Source organism: Eleutherodactylus coqui, chromosome 2 (genome assembly GCF_035609145.1).
Source record: "Eleutherodactylus coqui strain aEleCoq1 chromosome 2, aEleCoq1.hap1, whole genome shotgun sequence".
Classification (NCBI taxonomy): Eukaryota; Metazoa; Chordata; class Amphibia; order Anura; family Eleutherodactylidae; genus Eleutherodactylus; species Eleutherodactylus coqui.
The window spans coordinates 708,287-736,236 of record NC_089838.1 but is presented as its reverse complement, the minus strand read 5'-3'; the positions used below and the strand labels follow the sequence as shown (position 1 = coordinate 736,236).

Sequence of the window (27,950 nt, the reverse complement as noted above, 5' to 3'; positions counted from 1 at the left end):
CTCCGTGTAACCAGCAGTCAGTCAGTACTGAACAGCCGCTATGTTATGTCAATGGAGGGGCGGAGCCAGTATGTGCGGGGATGAGTGTCCGGCATAGTTTGCCCCACATGCGTCCCGTGTAAACCCACCTTTACGTTGGGTCGTTTAGTGAAGGGGAAATTGCACTTACTTGGACATGAAGGCTCCACATCGGATCCGAGCGTCGGTGCCATCAGGAAACAGGAGCTCAGGACTGTGCAGAACGTCAACGAGGACCGAGAATTCAGCCAGGACCATCGGACTGAACTGCTGCTCCAGAGAAGCCACGACATCCTGAAAATGAAAGGAACCTTAAAGGGGCTGTCTGATGTAAACTGTATGCCCCGTCCTTAGAAAAAGGATCTAACAGTAGATTGGCGGTGGTCAGACGCCTAAGTTCCCATCGAACTGCTGTTTTCTGAGGCCAGCACACTCCTCCACTGAGCTCATTTTAGCGGGAAGCAGACAGCTCCATTTTACCGCAGTGGCCAGGCTTGGTATTGCAGGCAAAGTTCTCATTAATTTAAATGGGACATTAGTCTGCAATACCAAGTCTGGCCACTGCTGTAAGTATTGCAGTTGTTCGGCAGGGGTCCTGGGCAACAAATCCATGCTAAGCTACTACTAATGACCTGTCCCGAGAATAGGCCATCTATAGTTTTTAACTAGGTAACCCCTTTAATGAGGGCCTTACGCGATAAGGGAGACTTTGTATGATTTTCTTAAAGCGGTATTCGAGTAATATCAATTCATCCCTTATTCACAGGATAGGAGATAATTACCTGATCGGTGGGGTCCGACCCCTGGGATACCCACCGATCTCAGAACCTCTGTATGAACAGAGCGCAAGTGCGTATGCTTGGTGACTGCTCCACATGTTTCAGTCGGACTTCGGGAAACAGCCCAGAGATTGAGCTCGGCCCAATCCAACCGCCCCATCGATAAACTGATCGCAAGGTGACCCCTAGTAGGAATCTAGCATTCTGCTAGCAAGTGTTCAATTCCCCTGCAGTGCCTCCACAGGGGGGAAAAAGCATTACACAGGAGAGGGAGAGAGGGAGAGAGGGAGAGAGAGAGAGAAAGAAAGAGAGAGAGAGAGAGAAAGAAAGAGAGAGAGAAAGAAAGAGAGAGAAAGAAAGAGAGAGAGAGAGAAAGAAAGAGAGAGAGAGATGCATTAGCCCACCAAACAGCTGATCGGCAAGGGTCCTAGACGATGGATCCCTGCTGGTTTACTATTGATAACCTATCATCCATAGTTTACAGCTGGACAACCCCTTTAAATTGAAGTTTGCAGTGTGCTACATTGTTAACGTACAACGCCATTCGCATAGGCCGATAATCATTGCGGATTCGGGTTCCGTTAATGCGGCGGTCCTCAGCGTGGTTGGTGCGGTTTTTTTCCCGCAGATTCGCAAGAGATCTCAGCCTTTCACTTGAAGGTGTGATTTCTGTTGCGGTTCCACATCTAAATCCGCAGATCGGTCCATATCACCTTTAAAAATTCAATTTTCACTGCGAGTGCAATGTGATTTGCGAGAAAATGGCGCGGCGTTGGTAACCATGTGATCTAAATGTGCATGCAGGCGCGATCTTAGCGAGTAATGGGCGTGTTTTCTGCGATCTCACGGTAAAACAGGAGTCCTGCACTCTTTGCATCTCTTGGTATAACTGACAGCGGGTAAGTCGATGATGGAACACGACGGATTCGGAGCGCATGTAATCATCCAGAATACGCGGTCCTCTGGCGGTATTAGACATGCCTTACCTGTAGCTTCTCAATGATGTTCCTGTAGTCCCAAGCCGGGCCCCCCAACACATCCTTGAAGCGGGGCCCGGTGCGGGCCGTCATCCTCCAGCCCATGGCTGCCCGCTGCACCATATTGGAATGACTCTTCAGGAAGAGCGTGTTCACCTGGCTGTCCAAATCCACCGGGATGGCGATCCCACGGTTCTTTGCTTTTGGGAGGGGGTATTAAAACAAATTGAGAAAGGTCAGACAGACGCCACAAAGACAGACGGACCGGCAGCCGGGCGGCTCCTCGACAGCAGAGTGCCTAACTGTGCAGAGACGGAAGGAACGGATGGATCGGGGGAGGGGGGGACATGAGCGGGGCATGGGCCCGGGCACCAAGGGACGTACTAACAGGCCATGCCCACCCAGCTTTTCGAGGAGCCTGAATGACGGCGCTTCGGGAGAAGGGAATGCAGAACTAGCTGAATTTGCCAATCAGGAAAACGGGCGAGCTGCATGTTGGACGCTGCTGGGCCTTCGGTGGCGGCCATATTGGCTTCCCAGGAACAGACAGAATCACTAAATCACAAATAACCGGCTGCGGACTCGCTGCTCTCGGATTGGATTTCCATCTCCGCAGCAGTTCTATTCTCCGTTGGCGCGGCGGGATGCGGGGCGCTGTTTGTGTGGCGAACCGCAGGTGTTATGAACGCCATCTTGTATTGTAGAGCTTTAATTCATTTTGGGGGGAAAGCAGGGAGAAAAAACAAAACACATTTTCTCTTTGCTTTTCTTTTTAAACCGCGTCAATCAGGATTAACGACACGGTGCCTTTTTTCTGCGGTTTGGTACAATTACGTCGATATCAAAATTGTGTATATAGTTTTAGGTTTTTCCACTTTTGCGCAGTATTTGACATTTCAGTCCCTGAACGTTGATCCTTTTCCACGGACGGCGCTCTGTGATGGCTTGTTTATTGCGTGACGAGCTGCAGCTTTAATTGGTACCATTTTGGGGTACTTACGGCTTTTTTGATCACTTATTTTGATTCTTTGGGATGAAAAATGACACAAAAAGCATTTAAGCCGTTTTAAAAAAATTTTTTCGTTTTTGCTGAGCAGGATAAAACATGCGTCCAATTTACTGCCCGGGTCGTTACGGACGCGCGGTTACTAAACACAGAGGACATAGTCTGGGCGGTTTTCTACTATTTCTTACATTTTTTTTTAAGTTTTCTACTTTTCCTGCCCCTGTAGGGACTTGAACCTGCGATGCTCTGATCACTCTGATAGCAGCGATCATAGTCTATGGCAGACTCGGATGCCATTGTAGGATGTCCAGTTGCCATGGCACACCATAGGCCCACCACGATTACATGGCGGAGGGTTGATGAGCGTCCTCCCTCTGTGAACCTTTCATATCGCAGCATGTAAGGGGTTAACAGCGGGTCTCAGTGACGGCCGGCTCCCGCTGCGGATGGCGCGATGATGGCCCCTTGTAAAGTAGCCCCAAGTTTACATCCATGTGAGGGAACTGCTTCGCAGCCAAGACATAAACTGCCTCCTGGGCCGGGAAGGGGTTAATAAGCGAATAAATATAGAGAGGATGATGGGATTGGCGCAGACGAAGGGAGGCCGCTCGCCGCTGATGTCCGCGCACTCACCCACTTCTGCCAGAGTTTTTATACACGACTCCACGGAGGACTTCTGCGGCGGGTTCGGCCACGTGCAGTTGTAAATCCGGAAGGCGGACTGCAGGAGCTGGATGAAGACGGGCTGATGGGTCTGCGGAGAGAGCCAACCAACAGGGCATGACATGTATCTAAGCCCCCCATGTGTGATACTACCTGCTGAGCGGTGTATCTAAGCCTACCGTGTGAGTTACTATCTGCTGAATGGTGTATCTAAGCCTACCGCGTGTGATACTACCTGCTGAGCGGTGTATCTGAGCCTACGGTGTGTGATACTACCTGCTGAGCGGTGTATCTGAGCCTACCATGTGTGATACTACCTGCTGAGTCTATGTATCTGAGCCTAAGGTGTGTGGTACTACCTGCTGAGTCTATGTATCTGAGCCTACCATGTGTGATACTACCTGCTGAGCGGTGTATCTGAGCCTACCGTGTGTGATACTACCTGCTGAGCGGTGTATCTAAGCCTACCGTGTGAGTTACTATCTGCTGAATGGTGTATCTAAGCCTACCGCGTGTGATACTACCTGCTGAGCGGTGTATCTGAGCCTACGGTGTGTGATACTACCTGCTGAGCGGTGTATCTGAGCCTACCATGTGTGATACTACCTGCTGAGTCTATGTATCTGAGCCTAAGGTGTGTGGTACTACCTGCTGAGTCTATGTATCTGAGCCTACCATGTGTGATACTACCTGCTGAGCGGTGTATCTGAGCCTACCGTGTGTGATACTACCTGCTGAGCGGTGTATCTGAGCCTACCATGTGTGATACTACCTGCTGAGTATGTATCTGAGCCTACCGCGTGTGATACTACCTGCTGAGCGGTGTATCTGAGCCTACGGTGTGTGATACTACCTGCTGAGTCTATGTATCTGAGCCTACCATGTGTGATACTACCTGCTGAGTCTATGTATCTGAGCCTACGGTGTGTGGTACTACCTGCTGAGTCTATGTATCTGAGCCTACCATGTGTGATACTACCTGCTGAGTCTATGTATCTGAGCCTACGGTGTGTGGTACTACCTGCTGAGTCTATGTATCTGAGCCTACCATGTGTGATACTACCTGCTGAGCGGTGTATCTAAGCCTACGGTGTGTGGTACTACCTGCTGAGTCTATGTATCTGAGCCTACCATGTGTGATATTACCTGCTGAGCGGTGTATCTGAGCCTACGGTGTGTGGTACTACCTGCTGAGTCTATGTATCTGAGCCTACCATGTGTGATACTACCTGCTGAGCAATGTATCTGAGCCTACGGTGTGTGGTACTACCTGCTGAGTCTATGTATCTAAGCCTTCCGTAGTATGTGGCCAGTACTGTGCAGATTGGCCTTCTGGCGGCCCGCCGTGCGCGGCTCTGTACTCGGGGCGTGCTTTGGCGCTGCTGATGGACTCATTAATCCACTAACCGCCGCGGTCCGGAATGTACGTAAATGTCGCCTGGATGTAACAAATCGCCCCTCGGAATGTGGAAACACGGACAATTAGCGCTGCTAACAACGACCGCCGCCGCGCCAACTCAACTCGCAATCCAAATGAGCGATCATTCCTAAACATGAGGCTGACAGCCGGGAGATGGAGCGGTGAGGATAACGAGGGGGGGGGGGGGGGATTAATGAGCGAGGAGGGATTAACCCTTCACGGTCTCTACCCCCCCCTCCCCACATCCTTGTGATTCCTGTTGCCATTGGGAATCTAAAGCACGGATATCTAGAATCCAGTGCCTGCCTCCTCACTGCCCCATACTTTACCCTACAGCTCTGCTCCATTACAGCACTATTGTGAGGATGGATTTGGCGTGGCTCTAGCCTACTCACTTTGTCTATTGGACTCTTTGATAGCCTGAAACCCCACTCTTTTCCTATTTTATCATAAGCCCCTCCCCTCTCTGTACCCCATACTTTACAGTGCTGCTCAAATTATACACACTGGTTGCTGTGCATCTCTGTAGGAAGTGAAATGCACCCTTATAAGGAGGGAAACCTAAAATTCTAACAATCTATTGTACTCTGCTATCAGCCAGAAAGATACATTTCCATCATATCTGACAGCTATTATTATGCTCCGGAGCTATTATATCGCTGGTATTATGGCCACGTGCCCCTGTAACGCCTCTCACCTGCAAGCTTGTGCTGTTATCGGAAAATGGCGAGTTGAAAAAGCCGCTGACGATGTTCATTACGGCCTCAGTTACGTACTTCTCCAGCGCCGTGTCCGCGTGTTTGCGGTCGGTGGTCGAGTTGCAGACCTATCAGAGAAATAAACTAGACTGACCATAAAACCATAATCAGCTGAAGAAATACAGGCTGGGCGGCTACACTGTAACAAACACACATGCAGAGCGACTGCAGGAGCTGACTACACGGCGCTCTGTAGTCTGTAACCATGGAGACACACAGATGCATATGTAAATGTACTTTTGCTTGTTGAGAGGTGCTGCAGCAGCATCACCCTTCATTGCTATCACTACACAGTAAGGTTGCGGTTTCCCTCGGGGTGACATGTCTATAATAAGTATGATATATGGGCTGTACGGGGAAAGATACACAGTCAGCTGACCGCTACCCACCCGAGCCATGTCCACCAGGAAGTTCTCAAACAGCTTCCAGATGTGGTTGCTGGTGTAGATCTCCTTCATCTCCACCTCCGTGTCCACGTAACAATGGTTGACGAAGTTCACGTAGGCGATCTTCACCTGAGGAGAGAAAAAGCCAAAAAGGTAAGAACCGTCCAAGAAGAAGGCAGAGAAAGGTCATCTATCCATCTCCCATCCATCTCAGATCCATCCATCTATCCATCCCCCATCCATCTATCCATCCCCCATCCATCTATCCATCCCCCATCCATCTATCCATCCCCCATCCATCTATCCATCCCCCATCCATCTATCCATCCCCCATCCATCTATCCATCTCCCATCCATCTCAGATCCATCCATCCCCCATCCATCCATCTCCAATCCATCTATCCATCCCCCATCCAACCATCTCCCATCCATCTATCCATCCCCCATCCATCTATCCATCCCCCATCCATCTATCCATCCCCCATCCATCTATCCATCCCCCATCCATCTATCCATCCCCCATCCATCTATCCATCCCCCATCCATCTATCCATCCCCCATCCATCTATCCATCTATCCATCCCCCATCCATCTATCCATCCCCCATTCATCTATCCATCCCCCATCCATCCATCCCCCATCCATCCATCTATCAATCCCCATCCATCCATCTATCCATCTCCCATCTATCCATCTCCCATCCATCCATCTATCCATCTCCCATCCATCCATCTATCCATCTCCCATCCATCCATCTATCCATCTCCCATCCATCTATCCATCTCAGATCCATCCATCCATCCCCCATCCATCCATCCATCTCCCATCCATCTATCTCCCATCCATCTATCTATCTCCCATCCATCTATCTATCTCCCATCCATCTATCCATCCCCCATCCATCCATCTCCCATCCATCTATCCATCCCCCTCCCATCCATCTATCCATCCCCAATCCATCCATCTCCCATCCATCTATCCATCCCCTATCTATCCATCTCCCATCCATCCATCTATCTATCCATCTCCCATCCATCCATCTATGCATCTCCCATCCATCCATCTCCAATCCATCTATCCATCCCCCATCCAACCATCCCCCATCCATCTATCCATCCCCCATCCATCCCCCATCCATCTATCCATCCCCCATCCATCTATCCATCCCCCATCCATCTATCCATCCCCCATCCATCCATCTCCCATCCATCTATCCATCCCCCATCCATCCATCTCCCATCCATCCATCTCCCATCCATCCATCTCCCATCCATCTATCCATCCCCCATCCATCCATCTCCCATCCATCTATCCATCCCCCATCCATCCATCTCCCATCCATCTATCCATCCCCCATCCATCCATCCCCCGTCCATCCATCTATCAATCCCCATCCATCCATCTATCCATCTCCCATCTATCCATCTCCCATCCATCCATTTATCCATCTCCCATCCATCCATCTATCTATCCATCTCCTATCATCCATCTATCCATCTCCCATCCATCCATCTATCCATCTCCCATCCATCTATCCATCCCCCATCCATCCATCCCCCATCCATCCATCCATCCCCCATCCATCCATCCATCCCCCATCCATCTATCTATCTCTCATCCATCTATCTATTTCCCATCCATCTATCTATCTCCCATCCATCTATCTATCTCCCATCCATCTATCCATCCCCCATCCATCCATCTCCCATCCATCTATCCATCCCCCATCCATCCATCTCCCATCCATCTATCCATCCCCAATCCATCCATCTCCCATCCATCTATCCATCTCCCATCCATCTATCCATCTCCCATCCATCTATCCATCCCCCATCCATCTATCCATCCCCCATCTATCCATCTCCCATCCATCCATCTATCCATCTCCCATCCATCCATCTATCCATCTCCCATCCATCCATCCATCTATCCATCTCCCATCCATCTCCTATCCATCCATCCATCTATCCATCTATCCATCTCCCATCCATCCATCTATCCATCTCCCATCCATCCATCTATCCATCTCCCATCCATCCATCTATCCATCTCCCATCCATCCATCTATCCATCTCCCATCCATCCATCTATCCATCTCCCATCCATCCATCTATCCATCTCCCATCCATCCCACATCCATCTATCCATCTCCCATCCATCCATCCATTTCCCATCCATCCATCCATGCATTTCCCATCCATCCATCTCCCATCCATCCATCTATCCATCTATCCATCTCCCATCCATCCATCTATCCATCTCCCATCCATCCATCTATCCATCTCCCATCCATCCATCTATCCATCTCCCATCCATCCATCTATCCATCTCCCATCCATCCATCTATCCATCTCCCATCCATCCATCTATCTATCCATCTCCCATCCATCCATCTATCTATCCATCTCCCATCCATCCATCTATGCATCTCCCATCCATCCATCTCCAATCCATCTATCCATCCCCCATCCAACCATCTCCCATCCATCTATCCATCCCCCATCCATCTATCCATCCCCCATCCATCCATCTCCCATCCATCTATCCATCCCCCATCCATCCATCTCCCATCCATCCATCTCCCATCCATCTATCCATCTCCCATCCATCTATCCATCCCCCATCCATCCATCTCCCATCCATCTATCCATCCCCCATCCATCCATCTCCCATCCATCTATCCATCCCCCATCCATCCATCTCCCATCCATCCATCCATCTATCCATCTCCCATCCATCCATCTATCCATCTCCCATCTATCCATCTCCCATCCATCTATCCATCTCCCATCTATCCATCTCCCATCCATCCATCCATCCATCCATCTCACATCCATCTCCCATCTCACATCTATCCATCCATTCTTAATGGTGCAGATAGATAGGCCTCACACTAATCCCTGCCGACAGTAATGATGACATCCCATCATGCTTTAGGATCATTTTTTAATTTATTTCTGGTTCTTTGTGCAGCTAATATCAATCTGAAATAGTAGAAGCAGACAATGTTCTGTGCAGTCACAGCTCATACTGTCAGCTCTCATCCGCTCAGTCTAGCTGAACAGCTACTAACAATCCCTATAGATAACCCTCTACCTCAGTGATGTCACCAAACCATGTGACTCCACCAGCAGAATAGTGAGTGCAGCTCTGGAGTATAATACAGGATATAACTCAGGAGCAGTACAGGATAAGTAATGTATGTACACGGTGACTCCACCAGCAGAATAGTGAGTGCAGCTCTGCAGTATAATACAGGATGTAACTCAGGATCAGTACAGGATAAGTAATGTATGTACACAGTGACTCCAGCAGAATAGTGAGTGCAGCTCTGGGGTATAATACAGGATGTAACTCAGGATCAGTACAGGATAAGTAATGTATGTACACAGTGACTCCACCAGCAGAATAGTGAGTGCAGCTCTGGCGTATAATACAGATGTAACTCAGGAGCAGTACAGGATAAGTAATGTATGTACACAGTGACTCCACCAGCAGAATAGTGAGTGCAGCTCTGGAGTATAATACAGGAAGTAACTCAGGAGCAGTACAGGATAAGTAATGTATGTACACAGTGACTCCACCAGCAGAATAGTGAGTGCAGCTCTGGAGTATAATACAGGATGTAACTCAGGATCAGTACAGGATAAGTAATGTATGTACACAGTGACTCCACCAGCAGAATAGTGAGTGCAGCTCTGGAGTATAATACAGGATGTAACTCAGGAGCAGTACAGGATAAGTAATGTATGTACACAGTGACTCCACCAGCAGAATAGTGAGTGCAGCTCTGGAGTATAATACAGGATGTAACTCAGGAGCAGTACAGGATAAGTAATGTATGTACACAGTGACTCCACCAGCAGAATAGTGAGTGCAGCTCTGGAGTATAATACAGGATGTAACTCAGGAGCAGTACAGGATAAGTAATGTATGTACACAGTGACTCCACCAGCAGAATAGTGAGTGCAGCTCTGGAGTATAATACAGGATGTAACTCAGGATCAGTACAGGATAAGTAATGTATGTACACAGTGACTCCACCAGCAGAATAGTGAGTGCAGCTCTGGAGTATAATACAGGATGTAACTCAGGATCAGTACAGGATAAGTGATGTATGTACACAGTGACTCCACCAGCAGAATAGTGAGTGCAGCTCTGCAGTATAATACAGGATGTAACTCAGGATCAGTACAGGATAAGTAATGTATGTACACAGTGACTCCACCAACAGAATAGTGAGTGCAGCTCTGCAGTATAATACAGGATGTAACTCAGGATCAGTGCAGGAAAAGTAATGTATGTACACAGTGACTCCACCAGCAGAATAGTGAGTGCAGCTCTGCAGTATAATACAGGATGTAACTCAGGATCAGTGCAGGAAAAGTAATGTATGTACACAGTGACTCCACCAGCAGAATAGTGAGTGCAGCTCTGGAGTATAATACTGGATGTAACTCAGGAGCCGTACAGGATAAGTAATGTATGTACACAGTGACTCCACCAGCAGAATAGTGAGTGCAGCTCTGGGGTATAATACTGGATGTAACTCAGGAGCCGTACAGGATAAGTAATGTATGTACACAGTGACTCCACCAGCAGAATAGTGAGTGCAGCTCTGCAGTATAATACAGGATGTAACTCAGGATCAGTACAGGATAAGTAATGTATGTACACAGTGACTCCACCAGCAGAATAGTGAGTGCAGCTCTGGGGTATAATACTGGATGTAACTCAGGAGCCGTACAGGATAAGTAATGTATGTACACAGTGACTCCACCAGCAGAATAGTGAGTGCAGCTCTGGGGTATAATACTGGATGTAACTCAGGAGCCGTACAGGATAAGTAATGTATGTACACAGTGACTCCACCAGCAGAATAGTGAGTGCAGCTCTGGAGTATAAGACAGGATGTAACTCCGGATCAGTACAGGATAAGTAATATATGTACACAGTGACTCCACCACCAGCAGAATAGTGAGTGCAGCTCTGCAGTATAATACAGGATGTAACTCAGGAGCAGTACAGGATAAGTAATGTATGTATACAGTGACCACCAGCAGGATAGTGAGTGCAGCTCTGGGGTATAATACAGGGTGTAACTCAGGATCAGTACAGGATAAGTAATGTATGTACACAGTGACTCCACCAGCAGAATAGTGAGTGCAGCTCTGCAGTATAATACAGGATGTAACTCAGGAGCAGTACAGGATAAGTAATATATGTATACAGTGACTCCACCAGCTGAATAGTGAGTGCAGCTCTGGAGTATAATACAGGATGTAACTCAGGATCAGTACAGGATATGTAATGTATGTACACAGTGACTCCACCAGCAGAATAGCGAGTGCAGCTCTGGAGGATAATACAGGATGTAACTCAGGATCAGTACAGGATAAGTAATGTATGTACACAGTGACTCCACCAGCAGAATAGTGAGTGCAGCTCTGGAGTATAATACAGGATGTAACTCAGGATCAGTACAGGATATGTAATGTATGTACACAGTGACTCCACCAGCAGAATAGCGAGTGCAGCTTTGCAATATAATACCTTGCTGTATCTCATACCTCGGGTATGCAGTCGTCATGTGTCACCACCCTGACGATGTCATCGAGGGGCAGGAGTGAGTTGCACTTGATCTCTGTGTAGACGTTCTTGCCCTCGGTGCACGCCGCCAGCAGCTCCACCAGTGTGACGTGATACGCCAGGGGCCCGTTGTCATCTGCCCGGTCCCTCTCTGAGCACATCATTTGTAAAAGGATGGGGAACGAAGCGCGGTCATTGTAGAAAATGAGGACGTCCTCGCCGCCATTGATCAGCTGCGATACAGAAAAACCTCAGACTCTTTATCAACATTCCATACGGGTTATCACAACTTTCCCAGAGTCCTGAGCGGCAGTTATATATCTCCACTTCATAGAAAACTAGGTAGGGGGAGTCCTGCACAGATTGTCACCACCCAACCCCCTTCTTCTCATGGGCTCCATCGGATCCCCATGGGCGGCCATATTGGTTTCCACCCAGCTTTCCGAAAAACTGCTAGACCTTCGCATGACTCTATGAAAAGTACAAGACAATTTCTGCTTGTCTGAAACGAATGGCGAGAATTTAGTAATATCCCCCCCCCCCCCCCCCCTTTGCAATGAAGCAACTTCTTCCTGCGCGACAGACAAAGCCGTACGAACGCTAATGGCCGGGAATTGTTATGTTAATGTGAGTCGCGGAATAGTTAAAAGAGGTGGGGGGGGGTGCTTGATCGCCAAATGAAAAGGTTGAGAAAAGACTCTTCTGCGCAACAAAGGTTAGTCTTGTAAGAAGTTTTCAATTCTCATGGAAAGTTCTGGCAAGTGGCCGTGTTTTTTGTTCGCGACTCATTAGCTTGATTTCCTCTCCCCATCTTTTGTCTACATCCGAAACGTTTGCAGAAAAACGACAATTTTAATCCTTCGGAGAAGGCAAAAAAAAGGAGGCGATGGCGGTCTATTAAGGGAACGGTGTGCGTTCTATCTGGCGGCGGGTGTCAGTCATCCTAATTGCTAGCGAGTCTTTATGTCATAACGGCTGAATACTTCTTGTCGCTCTGTGAGGACACGGCGCCGAGGTGTCTGCGCAACGCTTTCAGGCAACTCCCTCAGATAATCGCTCAAGGAACAGGGAGTACTGCGCAACCTTCGGGCGGCGAGGATCTAATATACCGTCTGCCAATAAAGCCTTCTAAAAATCTCACCCAGCTTTCCCGGAATCCCGAACGCCATAAGCTGTGCGCCAAATGTTACCGTATGACAAGAAGGCAATAGCATTCGGGGTCTTAGGAAAGCTGGATTCTAATAAAGCAGCAGACGTGTCTTGAAGGGGCGCATGCTGGGCTATAGCATCCCTTTATGATGGGTGGGGGTCACCGCCGATATAAGTGCCATATTGGTGGGGGCTGCAGGACGGAGCGGTTGTCTTCTGGACCACTGAACACATATAAACGTCCTGCGGGACCCGGTGGCCGGTGACTGGAGGGGGAAGGGGTGCCGATAGGCTACTGAAGGCTCTTACAGCCGCCATGCATAGATGCCCATGGCAGGGTTTAATAGGCAACACGAAAATTTGCTACATACTGCAATGCTGATGTACCAAATGGTCAGAAGTTCAAGTCTTAATAAAAGTGTAACTTTTTTTTTTTTAGTTAAAAACACAAAAAAAATTAAACGTTGAGGAAAAAACATTTTTTCAGTTTTCCTCATTAAAAAAAAAACCAAATACATATTTGGCGCCGCTGCGTACGTAAAGGTCCACGCTATTAGGACATCACAATATTTATCCCGTACGGTCAAGGCCGTAAAAAAAAGCGCCAGGATTGTGGCTTTTTGTTATGAGCGTCGGCTTTCATTGCTGACACGGGGGGAATCGGCGGGGAGGACCGCGGTCAGCAGGACCGGAGCGGCGCCTTCACAAATCTCTGACAGCAGAGGGGGCGCTCCAACTTCCTTCTCTGACCGCTGATGACAGCATCCGGCCCGATGCACTGACAGCGCGCCAGACGATCAGGTGATGGTCTCGAGCGGCGGACCCCTGTTCCTTAACTACTGATGAACACCCCTTTAAGCCTTGCAAACTGTATATTAAAGGGATAGACCCTTCTAATGAAGTGATGGAACATCACTAGTATACGCCAGCACTTCCCCATGGGGGGGGTCTGATCTCCGGGACGCCACCAATCCTGAGAATAGACGATCAGTAGTGCTGGCTTAGCGCGGGGTCTCTGTAAGCAGTCCCTTCAGAGCAGCGCTCCCAGGCGCCCGCTGTACAGGAATCTGCAGCTGGCATGCGTCGCTTTAGGGGCTCAGAATGCCACTGATCAATGAAGGGGGCGCAGCGCGAAGTCAGCAGTGCAGCCTCCTTATTCTCCAGACCAGTCCCAGAGGTCGGACCCTCGCTGATGGTGTATCCTAGCAACAGGCCGTCACTTTATATGAAGCAATACCCCTTTAAAACAGGATTGATTCAACCTATAAGAAGGTGCCCAAAGCTTTCCCGGATCTCTTAAAGGCGAACCAGGCCATACAATGATAGATTCCGGATCAGCCCTGTAGCAACCAATCGGATGCCTCCACCCATCAGCAATGCAGCGATCGGAGTGATCGCACCCCCCCTCACCTCCGTCATCACCACGTCTTGGCATTTCTTCACATACTTCCCGTCCGCTTTTACGATGGTTTGCAGGAACCGCAGGTATTCGACATGGCGGCCGTGCGTCTCCACGCTGTGGACGAAGTGCTGGACGACGCGCTCGCTGATCTCGTTGCACAGGTGGTAGTTGTTCATGAAGATGTGCCGCATGGTCTCGGCCTCCAGAAGCTGCGGAAGGAACATTAACCCCGTCACGCCTGGACTCATGTTGGTGCAAAACGCTCTAAGATGTTCTGCAGTTTCTACCCAAGCTTAACCCCTTAGTGGCGGCCAATATACCTTCTTACTAACCTCACTAGGAGGCTATAAACCTGCACATGCATCTTTTTAAGCCGATGGCTTGGCGGACTACTGACAGCGGGGCTCCTGCTCTAACTGCAAGGAGGGGAGAAACCTCAGATCCCAGCAGTTTAACCCCTTACAAGCCCCAATCAATAGCAACTGCAGCATGTAAGCAGATACCATGGGGTGGGCTCTGTCACCCACAGTGCGGTTGCAAGATATCAATGGTTTCTGATGGCAGCTGTAAGCCTGACAATTATCTCTGCTTGCTGTCAGTGAATGAGAACATTACTCCAGATGCAGACAACACATCAGCAGCACAAGTGTCTCTCCTGTCCTACGGCCTCATTTACACACACATGCGGACTTGGTCTGTAAAGTACGTGTCGTTTGTATGTACGCTCACACGTTTTTGGTTCGGAGTTGATACATATGCAAGGTTTTTTTGCACGCATGTTGCATCCGTATTTTGCTGCACCAAAAACAAACCTATAACCATGTATAGATATATCAGAGGTCAGTACAGAGATCTCTCCCATCATCTATTATACCAAAGACTGTGACAAGGGGGCGCTCTAATAACTATGTATAGATATATCAGAGGTCAGTACAGAGATCTCTCCCATCATCTATTATACCAAAGACTGTGACAAGGGGGCGCTCTAATAACTATGTATAGATATATCAGGGGTCAGTACAGAGATCTCTCCCATCATCTATTATACCCAGGACTGTAACAAGGGAGCGCTCTAATAACTATGTATAGATATATCAGGGTCAGTACAGAGATCTCTCCCATCATCTATTATACCCAGGACTGTAACAAGGGAGCGCTCTAATAACTATATATAGATATATCAGGGGTCAGTACAGAGATCTCTCCCATCATCTATTATACCCAGGACTGTAACAAGGGAGCGCTCTAATAACTATGTATAGATATATCAGGGGTCAGTACAGAGATCTCTCCCATCATCTATTATACCCAGGACTGTAACAAGGGAGCGCTCTAATAACTATGTATAGATATATCAGAGGTCAGTACAGAGATCTCTCCCATCATCTATTATACCAAAGACTGTGACAAGGGGGCGCTCTAATAACTATGTATAGATATATCAGGGGTCAGTACAGAGATCTCTCCCATCATCTATTATACCCAGGAGTGTAACAAGGGGGCGCTCTAATAACTATGTATAGATATATCAAGGGTCAGTACAGAGATCTCTCCCATCATCTATTATACCCAGGAGTGTAACAAGGGGGCGCTCTAATAACTATGTATAGATATATCAAGGGTCAGTACAGAGATCTCTCCCATCATCTATTATACCCAGGACTGTAACAAGGGGGCGCTCTAATAACTATGTATAGATATATCAGGGTCAGTACAGAGATCTCTCCCATCATCTATTATACCCAGGACTGTAACAAGGGGGCGCTCTAATACCTATGTATAGATATATCAGGGGACAGTACAGAGATCTCTCCCATCATCTATTATACCCAGGATTGTAACAAGGGGGCGTACTAATAACTATGTATGATATATCAGGGGTCAGTACAGAGATCTCTCCCATCATCTATTATACCCAGGAGTGTAACAAGGGGCGCTCTAATAACTATGTATAGATATATCAGGGGTCAGTACAGAGATCTCTCCCATCATCTATTATACCAGGACTGTAACAAGGGGGCGCTCTAATAACTATGTATAGATATATCAGGAGTCAGTACAGAGATCTCTCCCATCATCTATTATACCAGGACTGTAACAAGGAGGCGCTCTAATAACTATGTATGGATATATCAGAGGACAGTACAGAGATCTCTCCCATCATCTATTATACCCAGGATTGTAACAAGGGGGCGTACTAATAACTATGTATAGATATATCAGGGGTCAGAAGAGATCTCTCCCATCACCTATTATACCCAGGACTGTAACAAGGGGGCGCTCTAATAACTATGTATAGATATATCAGGGGTCAGAAGAGAGATCTCTCCCATCATCTATTATACCCAGGACAGTAACAAGGGGGCGCTCTAATGACTATGTATGGATATATCAGGGGTCAGTACAGAGATCTCTCCCATCATCTATTATACCCAGGACTGTAACAAGGGGGCGCTCTAATGACTATGTATAGATATATCAGGGGTCAGTACAGAGATCTCTCCCATCATCTATTAAACCCAGGACTGTAACAAGGGGGGGCTCTAATAACTATGTATAGATATATCAGGGGTCAGTACAGAGATCTCTCCCATCATCTATTATACCCAGGACTGTAACAAGGGGGCGTACTAATAACTATGTATAGATATATCAGGGGTCAGAAGAGATCTCTCCCATCATCTATTATACCCAGGACTGTAACAAGGGAGCGCTCTAATAACTATGTATATATATATCAGGGGTCAGTACAGAGATCTCTCCCATCATCTATTATACCAGGACTGTAACAAGGGGGCGCTCTAATAACTATGTATAGATATATCAGGGTCAGTACAGAGATCTCTCCCATCATCTATTATACCCAGGACTGTAACAAGGGGGCGCTCTAATAACTATGTATAGATATATCAGGGGACAGTACAGAGATCTCTACCATCATCTATTATACCCAGGACTGTAACAAGGGGGCGCTCTAATAACTATGTATAGATATATCAGGGGACAGTACAGAGATCTCTACCATCATCTATTATACCCAGGACTGTAACAAGGGGGCGCTCTAATAACTATGTATAGATATATCAGGGGTCAGTACAGAGATCTCTCCCATCATCTATTATACCCAGGACTGTAACAAGGGGGCGCTCCAATAACTATGTATAGATATATCAGGGGTCAGTACAGAGATCTCTCCCATCATCTGTCATACCCAGGACTGTAACAAGGGGGCGCTCTAATAACTATGTATAGATATATCAGGGGTCAGTACAGAGATCTCTCCCATCATCTATTATACCAAAGACTGTGACAAGGGGGCGCTCCAATAACTATGTATAATATATCAGGGGTCAGTACAGAGATCTCTCCCATCATCTATTATACCCAGGACTGTAACAAGGGGGCGCTCTAATAACTATGTATAATATATCAGGGTCAGTACAGAGATTTCCCTCATCATCTATTATACCAGGACTGTAACAAGGGGGCGCTCTAATAACTATGTATGATATATCAGGGGTCAGTACAGAGATCTCTCCCATCATCTATTATACCCAGGACTGTAACAAGGGGGCGCTCTAATAACTATGTATAGATATATCAGGAGTCAGTACAGAGATCTCTCCCATCATCTATTATACCCCGGACTGTAACAAGGGGGCGCTCTAATAACTATGTACAATATATCAGGGGTCAGTACAGAGATCTCTCCTATCATCTATTATACCCAGGACTGTAACAAGGGGGGCGCTCTAATAACTATGTATAATATATCAGGGGTCAGTACAGAGATCTCTCCCATCATCTATTATACCCAGGACTGTAACAAGGGGGCGCTCTAATAACTATGTATAATATATCAGGGTCAGTACAGAGATCTCTGCCATCATCTATTATACCAGGACTGTAACAAGGGGGCGCTCTAATAACTATGTATGATATATCAGGGGTCAGTACAGAGATCTCTCCCATCATCTATTATACCCAGGACTGTAACAAGGGGGCGCTCTAATAACTATGTATAGATATATCAGGGGTCAGTACAGAGATCTCTCCTATCATCTATTATACCCAGGACTGTAACAAGGGGGGCGCTCTAATAACTATGTATAATATATCAGGGGTCAGTACAGAGATCTCTACCATCATCTATTATACCCAGGACTGTAACAAGGGGGCGCTCTAATAACTATGTATAATATATCAGGGGTCAGTACAGAGATCTCCCCCATCATCTATTATACCCAGGACTGAAACAAGGGGGCGCTCTAATAACTATGTATAATATATCAGGGGTCAGTACAGGAATCTCCCTCATCATCTATTATACCCACTATTACTATCGGAGCCAATGCTGGGGGCACTATTACTATTGGAGCCACTACTGGGGGGCACTATTACTATTGGAGCTACAACTGGGGGACACTATTACTATTAGGTCACTACTGGGGGGCACTATTACTATTGGAGCCACTACTGGGGGGCACTATTACTATTGGAGCCACTACTGGGGGGCACTATTACTATTGGAGCCACTACTGGGGGGCACTATTACTATTGGAGCCACTACTGGGGGGCACTATTACTATTGGAGCCACTACTGGGGGGCACTATTACTATTGGAGCCACTACTGGGGGGCACTATTACTATTGGAGCCACTACTGGGGGGCACTATTACTATTGGAGCCACTACTGGGGGGCACTATTACTATTGGAGCCACTACTGGGGGGCACTATTACTATTGGAGCCACTACTGGGGGGCACTATTACTATTGGAGCCACTACTGGGGGGCACTATTACTATTGGAGCCACTACTGGGGGGCACTATTACTATTGGAGCCACTACTGGGGGGCACTATTACTATTGGAGCCACTACTGGGGGGCACTATTACTATTGGAGCCACTACTGGGGGGCACTATTACTATTGGAGCCACTACTGGGGGGCACTATTACTATTGGAGCCACTACTGGGGGGCACTATTACTATTGGAGCCACTACTGGGGGGCACTATTACTATTGGAGCCACTACTGGGGGGCACTATTACTATTGGAGCCACTACTGGGGGGCACTATTACTATTGGAGCCACTACTGGGGGGCACTATTACTATTGGAGCCACTACTGGGGGGCACTATTACTATTGGAGCCACTACTGGGGGGCACTATTACTATTGGAGCCACTACTGGGGGGCACTATTACTATTGGAGCCACTACTGGGGGGCACTATTACTATTGGAGCCACTACTGGGGGGCACTATTACTATTGGAGCCACTACTGGGGGGCACTATTACTATTGGAGCCACTACTGGGGGGCACTATTACTATTGGAGCCACTACTGGGGGGCACTATTACTATTGGAGCCACTACTGGGGGGCACTATTACTATTGGAGCCACTACTGGGGGGCACTATTACTATTGGAGCCACTACTGGGGGGCACTATTACTATTGGAGCCACTACTGGGGGGCACTATTACTATTGGAGCCACTACTGGGGGGCACTATTACTATTGGAGCCACTACTGGGGGGCACTATTACTATTGGAGCCACTACTGGGGGGCACTATTACTATTGGAGCCACTACTGGGGGGCACTATTACTATTGGAGCCACTACTGGGGGACACTATTACTATTGGAGCCACTACTGGGGGACACTATTACTATTGGAGCCACTACTGGGGGACACTATTACTATTGGAGCCACTACTGGGGGACACTATTACTATTGGAGCCACTACTGGGGGACACTATTACTATTGGAGCCACTACTGGGGGACACTATTACTATTGGAGCCACTACTGGGGGACACTATTACTATTGGAGCCACTACTGGGGGACACTATTACTATTGGAGCCACTACTGGGGGACACTATTACTATTGGAGCCACTACTGGGGGACACTATTACTATTGGAGCCACTACTGGGGGACACTATTACTATTGGAGCCACTACTGGGGGACACTATTACTATTGGAGCCACTACTGGGGGACACTATTACTATTGGAGCCACTACTGGGGGGCACTATTACTATTGGAGCCACTACTGGGGGGCACTATTACTATTGGAGCCACTACTGGGGGGCACTATTACTATTGGAGCCACTACTGGGGGGCACTATTACTATTGGAGCCACTACTGGGGGGCACTATTACTATTGGAGCCACTACTGGGGGGCACTATTACTATTGGAGCCACTACTGGGGGGCACTATTACTACTGGAGCCACTACTGGGGGGCACTATTACTACTGGAGCCACTACTGGGGGGCACTATTACTACTGGAGCCACTACTGGGGGGCACTATTACTATTGGAGCCACTACTGGGGGGCACTATTACTATTGGAGCCACTACTGGGGGGCACTATTACTATTGGAGCCACTACTGGGGGGCACTATTACTATTGGAGCCACTACTGGGGGGCACTATTACTATTGGAGCCACTACTGGGGGGCACTATTACTATTGGAGCCACTACTGGGGGGCACTATTACTATTGGAGCCACTACTGGGGGGCACTATTACTATTGGAGCCACTACTGGGGGGCACTATTACTATTGGAGCCACTACTGGGGGGCACTATTACTATTGGAGCCACTACTGGGGGGCACTATTACTATTGGAGCCACTACTGGGGGGCACTATTACTATTGGAGCCACTACTGGGGGACACTATTACTATTGGAGCCACTACTGGGGGGCACTATTACTATTGGAGCCACTACTGGGGGACACTATTACTATTGGAGCCACTACTGGGGGGCACTATTACTATTGGAGCCACTACTGGGGGGCACTATTACTATTGGAGCCACTACTGGGGGGCACTATTACTATTAGAGCCACTACTGGGGGGCACTATTACTATTGGAGCCACTACTGGGGGGCACTATTACTATTGGAGCCACTACTGGGGGGCACTATTACTATTGGAGCCACTACTGGGGGGCACTATTACTATTGGAGCCACTACTGGGGGGCACTATTACTATTGGAGCCACTACTGGGGGACACTATTACTATTGGAGCCACTACTGGGGGGCACTATTACTATTGGAGCCACTACTGGGGGGCACTATTACTACTGGAGCCACTACTGGGGGGCACTATTACTATTGGAGCCACTACTGGGGGGCACTATTACTATTGGAGCCACTACTGGGGGGCACTATTACTATTGGAGCCACTACTGGGGGGCACTATTACTATTGGAGCCACTACTGGGGGGCACTATTACTATTGGAGCCACTACTGGGGGGCACTATTACTATTGGAGCCACTACTGGGGGGCACTATTACTATTGGAGCCACTACTGGGGGGCACTATTACTATTGGAGCCACTACTGGGGGGCACTATTACTATTGGAGCCACTACTGGGGGGCACTATTACTATTGGAGCCACTACTGGGGGGCACTATTACTATTGGAGCCACTACTGGGGGGCACTATTACTATTGGAGCCACTACTGGGGGGCACTATTACTATTGGAGCCACTACTGGGGGGCACTATTACTATTGGAGCCACTACTGGGGGACACTATTACTATTGGAGCCACTACTGGGGGGCACTATTACTATTGGAGCCACTACTGGGGGGCACTATTACTATTGGAGCCACTACTGGGGGGCACTATTACTATTAGAGCCACTACTGGGGGGCACTATTACTATTAGGGCCACTACTGTGGGGCACTATTACTATTGGAGCCACTACTGGGGGCACTATTACTATTGGAGCCACTACTGGGGGGCACTATTACTATTGGAGCCACTACTGGGGGGCACTATTACTATTGGAGCCATTACTGGGGGGCACTATTACTATTGGAGCCATTACTGGGGGGCACTATTACTATTGGAGCCATTACTGGGGGGCACTATTACTATTAGGTCACTATTGGGGGCACTATTACTATTGGAGCCACTACTGGGGGCACTATTACTATTGGAGCCACTACTGGGGGGCACTATTACTATTAGGTCACTATTGGGGGCACTATTACTATTGGAGCCACTACTGGGGGCACTATTATTATTGGAGCCACTACTGGGGGCACTATTACTATTGGAGCCAATGCTGGGGGCACTATTACTATTGGAGCTACAACTGGGGGACACTATTACTATTGGAGCCACTACTGGGGGGCACTATTACTATTGGAGCCACTACTGGGGGGCACTATTACTATTAGAACCACTACTGGGGGGCACTATTACTATTGGAGCCACTACTGGGGGGCACTATTACTATTAGAACCACTACTGGGGGGCACTATTACTATTAGATCACTACTGGGGGCACTATTACTATTGGAGCCACTACTGGGGGGCACTATTACTATTGGAGCCATTACTGGGGGGCACTATTACTATTGGAGCCATTACTGGGGGGCACTATTACTATTGGAGCCATTACTGGGGGGCACTATTACTATTAGGTCACTATTGGGGGCACTATTACTATTGGAGCCACTACTGGGGGCACTATTACTATTGGAGCCACTACTGGGGGGCACTATTACTATTAGGTCACTATTGGGGGCACTATTACTATTGGAGCCACTACTGGGGGCACTATTATTATTGGAGCCACTACTGGGGGCACTATTACTATTGGAGCCAATGCTGGGGGCACTATTACTATTGGAGCTACAACTGGGGGACACTATTACTATTGGAGCCACTACTGGGGGGCACTATTACTATTGGAGCCACTACTGGGGGGCACTATTACTATTAGAACCACTACTGGGGGGCACTATTACTATTGGAGCCACTACTGGGGGGCACTATTACTATTAGAACCACTACTGGGGGGCACTATTACTATTAGATCACTACTGGGGGCACTATTACTATTAGACCTACTACTGGGAGTACTAATTCTATTGGAGCCACTGCAGTGGGCACGGTCACTAGTTACACACACTTGGATAATGGAAGCAGAAACACGTTTTGTGTTAAGCCACGCCCTCATGCGACATCTGCTATTATCTTGGCTGGTCTTCTTTGTGACAAAGGTGGCAACTTTATACTTACAGTGTGTAGAATAGGCCCAACTCTATACGATGAGACCCGTCATATAAGGCGGATGTCGGGAAGGGGTTAAAGGCGAGCATGGGCTTAATTAACACATGTACACTACCGTTCAAAAGTTTGGGGTCACATTGAAATGTCCTTATTTTTGAAGGAAAAGCACTGTACTTTTCAATGAAGATAACTTTAAACTAGTCCTAACTTTAAACAAATGCACTCTATACATTGCTAATGTGGTAAATGACTATTCTAGCTGCAAATGCCTGTTTTTTGTGCAAAATCTACAAAGGTGAATAGAGGCCCATTTCCAGCAACTATCACTCCAGTGTTCTAATGGTACAATGTGTTTGCTCATTGGCTCAGAAGGCTAATTGATGATTAGAAAACCCTTGTGCAATCATGTTCACACATCTGAAAACAGTCTAGCTCGTTACAGAAGCTACAAAACTGACCTTCCTGTGAGCAGATTGAGTTTCTGGAGCATCACATTTGTGGGGTCAATTAAGCGCTCAAAATGGCCAGAAAAAGAGAACTTTCATCTGAAACTCGACAGTCTATTCTTGTTCTTAGAAATGAAGGCTATTCCATGCGAGAAATTGCTAAGAAATTGAAGATTTCCTACAACGGTGTGTACTACTCCCTTCAGAGGACAGCACAAACAGGCTCTAACCAGAGTAGAAAAAGAAGTGGGAGGCCGCGTTGCACAACTAAGCAAGAAGATAAGCACATTAGAGTCTCTAGTTTGAGAAACAGACGCCTCACAGGTACCCAACTGGCATCTTCATTAAATAGTACCCGCAAAACACCAGTGTCAACATCTACAGTGAAGAGGCGGCTGCGGGATTTGGGCTTCAGGGCAGAGTGGCAAAGAAAAAGCCATATCTGAGACTGGCCAATAAAAGAAAAAGATTAAGATGGGCAAAAGAACACAGACATTGGACAGAGGAAGACTGGAAAAAAGTGTTGTGGACGGACGAATCCAAGTTTGAGGTGTTTGGATCACAAAGAAGAACGTTTGTGAGACGCAGAACAAATGAAAAGATGCTGGAAGAATGCTGACGCCATCTGTTAAGCATGGTGGAGGTAATGTGATGGTCTGGGGTTGCTTTGGTGCTGGTAAGGTGGGAGATTTGTACAGGGTAAAAGGGATTCTGAATAAGGAAGGCTATCACTCCATTCTGCAACGCCATGCCATACCCAGTGGACAGCGCTTGATTGGAACCAATTTCATCCTTTAACAGGACAATGACCCTAAACACACCTCCAAATTGTGCAAGAACTATTTACAGCAGAAGCAGGCAGCTGGTATTCTATGGGTAATGGAGTGGCCAGCGCAGTCACCAGATCTGAACCCCATTGAGCTGTTGTGGGAGCAGCTTGACCGTATGGTATGCCAGAAGTGCCCATCCAACCAATCCAACTTGTGGGAGATGCTTCTAGAAGCGTGGGGTGCAATTTCACAAGCTTACCTCCACAAATTAACAGCTAGAATGCCAAAGGTGTGCAATGCTGGAATTGCTGCAAAAGGAGGATTCTTTGACGAAAGCAAAGTTTGATGTAAAAACAATGTTATTTCAGATACAAATCATTATTTCTAACCTTGTCAATGTCTTGGCTCTATTGTCTATTCATTTCACAACGCATGGTGGGGAATAAGGGGGACTTTTCATGGAAAACACTAAATTGTTTGGGTGACCCCAAACTTTTGAACGGTAGTGTAAGTCTGCAGACAAACAGAACTGGCGGCTCCGATGACACCAGAGCGGCCACTTACCCCCGGGGTCAGGAAGAGGTTCAGGTTCTTATGGAGAAGGATCTGATTTTGAGGATTTCCCCGGCAGAAGTTTTGCAGGAAGTTGTGAGCGAGGGTCATGATCTCATTCATCTTATCATCCGTCTGAAGAAACACAAAAATATTTACTGTTTATGCATAATTTTCAAAAAAAGGCTCTTATCTCACCCTAATTCTCAGCATGTTTGTGTCTTCTACTCTGGTTACAATCAAAGCAAAACAAATTCTGCTGACTGCCGCGAGCATCGGACGGCCCAGACCACTATGTGAGACGGTCATCTGAGCTCCCAGCATGCCGAGCGGTCTCTGGTAACAGCCAGCAGAACTGTAAATGCAGCTTTGGATGTGAACAGAGTAGAAAAACCATACATCTGCAAACTTGGTGCAAGATAATGAAAAGCAGGTGCTTGTAGAGTCCATCCAGGGGAAATGAAACACTGCAAAAAAGCTTCAAACGAGACCCCCCCCCCCCCTTATCTTCTTCTGCCTTACCTTCTCGTATGGAATCTGCAGTAGATCCAGGACCACTGAATGGGCCCCCATGTTCTTTAGTAGCCGCTGCTGCTGGTTACGCCCCTTCTTGCTCTGAGAACAGAGCCGACTCAGCCGGATCAGGATCTGCGGCACCAACAAGAGCGTCAGCCACAAATACACAATCTATATATATAAAGACGAAAGCCCTGACCGACTGACTCACCGACTGACTCACCCGCCACTAATTCTCCACTTTCCCGGTGTCGTAGAAACATGAAATTTGGCACGAGCATAGATTATGTCCAAAATAGGAAAATTAATTGGGACCTAACTCGATTATTTAATCCTAAGTGCAAAAGAATTAGCGTCCAAATTTTACGTACGGAATCTAATTTTCTCACTTTCCGTTGTCATAGAAACTGGAAATTTGGCACGAGCATTGATTATGTCATAAATAGGAAAAGCTAATGGGTGCCAACTCCATTATTCAATTCTAAGCACAAAAGAATTAGTGTCCAAATTTTATGCATGGAATTTAATTCTCTCACTTCCTGATGTCATGTTATATAAAGGAAACGTCGCATGGTTACCTCCACGTGGTGTTTCCTGGGTAACGCAGAGAACTATGCAAAATGGTGAACATATGTTTTTCCTCGGTATCTCTAAAGTAACCACGACTTCATAAGATTTTCCGTGTGAACACCAGATAAACACCAGTACCAAATTAACTCGGGCGAAGCCGGGTATATCAGCCAGTCTATATATATATATATATATATATATATATATATATATATATATATATATATATATATATATATATATATATATATATATATATATATATATATATATAGGAGTGCAGACTATTGCAACCACTGCTTACTATTACTGCACAAAATCGAACCCCTAGAAGTTGTCGAAATGAATGAAACTTTCTCGGTGTCACGGTAAAGTTCTATTGGGGATAAAGACCGGGCGGCCATAGCAGTGTGACAATGTTGGGGGGCTCCTGGGACCCCCTTGTGTGTGCGGCCGAGCATTATCCTACTGGAAGCAGCCATGAGAGGAACACATGGGGCTGCAGGATGTCCTGAACGTATCGCTGAGCTCTCATTGTCCCTTGTACCACTACTGGGGGGGGGGGGGGCAGCTATCGTATGCGATGACCCCCCAGACCATCACACCAGCAGGGAGCAGTGTGTCGCTCCACAGCAGAGGCAGAATTGAGACATCACCCTGAGGTCTCCAGACACGAACTCGTCTGTCATCAGCGGCCAAAATAAACCTGGATTCAGGTTTAACAGATAAACCCTGCAGACACCCGGTTCCTCCGCAGCGTCCTGTTTCATCGCTCATCACATCACTGCAAACGGAGGCGACGGCGAGGGTCAGAGGCCGTACATGTAATGGGGGCGACGGCAGGGGTCAAAGGCCGTACATGTAATGGGGGCGACGGCGGGGGTCAAAGGCCGTACGTGTAATGGGGGCGACGGCGGGGGTCAAAGGCCGTACGTGTAATGGGGGCGACGGCGGGGGTCAAAGGCCGTACGTGTAATGGGGGCGACGGCAGGGGTCAAAGGCCGTACCTGTAATGGGGGCGACGGCAGGGGTCAAAGGCCGTACATGTAATGGGGGCGACGGCGGGGGTCAAAGGTCGTACATGTAATGGGGGCGACGGCGGGGGTCAAAGGTCGTACGTGTAATGGGGGCGACGGCGGGGGTCAAAGGCCGTACGTGTAATGGGGGCGACGGCAGGGGTCAAAGGCCGTACATGTAATGGGGGCGACGGCAGGGGTCAAAGGCCGTACATGTAATGGGGGCGACGGCGGGGGTCAAAGGCCGTACGTGTAATGGGGGCGACGGCGGGGGTCAAAGGCCGTACGTGTAATGGGGGCGACGGCGGGGGGCAGAGGCCGTACATGTAATGGGGGCGACGGCGGGGGTCAAAGGCCGTACATGTAATGGGGGCGACGGCGGGGGTCAAAGGCCGTACATGTAATGGGGGCGACGGCGGGGGTCAAAGGCCGAACGTGTAATGGGGGCGACGGCGGGGGTCACAGGTCGAACGTGTAATGGGGGCGACGGCGGGGGTCACAGGTCGAACGTGTAATGGGGGCGACGGCGGGGGTCAGAGGCCGTACGTGTAATGGAGGCGACGGCGGGGGTCAGAGGCCGTACATGTAATGAGGGCGACGGCGGGGCTCAGAGGCCGTACATGTAATGAGGGCGACGGCGGGGGTCAGAGGCCGTACATGTAATGGGGGCGACGGCGGGGGTCAGAGGCGTACATGTAATGGGGGCGACGGCGGGGGTCAGAGGCCGTACATGTAATGGGGGCGACGGCGGGGGTCACAGGCCGTACATGTAATGGGGGCGACGGCGGGGGTCACAGGCCGTACATGTAATGGGGGCGACGGCGGGGGTCACAGGCCGTACATGTAATGGGGGCGAGGGCGGGGGTCACAGGCCGTACATGTAAT

The 27,950-nt window shown here is 48.2% G+C and overlaps 1 protein-coding gene across 7 annotated transcripts in view; it reads right to left on the bottom strand.

Moving 5' to 3' along the window:
* The window catches only part of ITPR2 (inositol 1,4,5-trisphosphate receptor type 2), a 253,107-nt gene that overhangs the window by 167,856 nt on the left and 57,301 nt on the right, over positions 1-27,950 (bottom strand). For all 7 annotated transcript variants that reach the window (XM_066590133.1, XM_066590137.1, XM_066590136.1 and 4 more), the window contains exons 19-27: positions 25,486-25,611; positions 24,976-25,098; positions 14,156-14,356; positions 11,578-11,829; positions 6,011-6,136; positions 5,561-5,689; positions 3,414-3,534; positions 1,784-1,974; positions 170-312 (exon numbers count right to left, since the gene is read on the bottom strand). In XM_066590133.1, the coding sequence (XP_066446230.1) occupies positions 170-312; positions 1,784-1,974; positions 3,414-3,534; positions 5,561-5,689; positions 6,011-6,136; positions 11,578-11,829; positions 14,156-14,356; positions 24,976-25,098; positions 25,486-25,611 (1,412 nt within the window). The remainder of the gene's footprint in view (positions 1-169; positions 313-1,783; positions 1,975-3,413; positions 3,535-5,560; positions 5,690-6,010; positions 6,137-11,577; positions 11,830-14,155; positions 14,357-24,975; positions 25,099-25,485; positions 25,612-27,950) is intronic.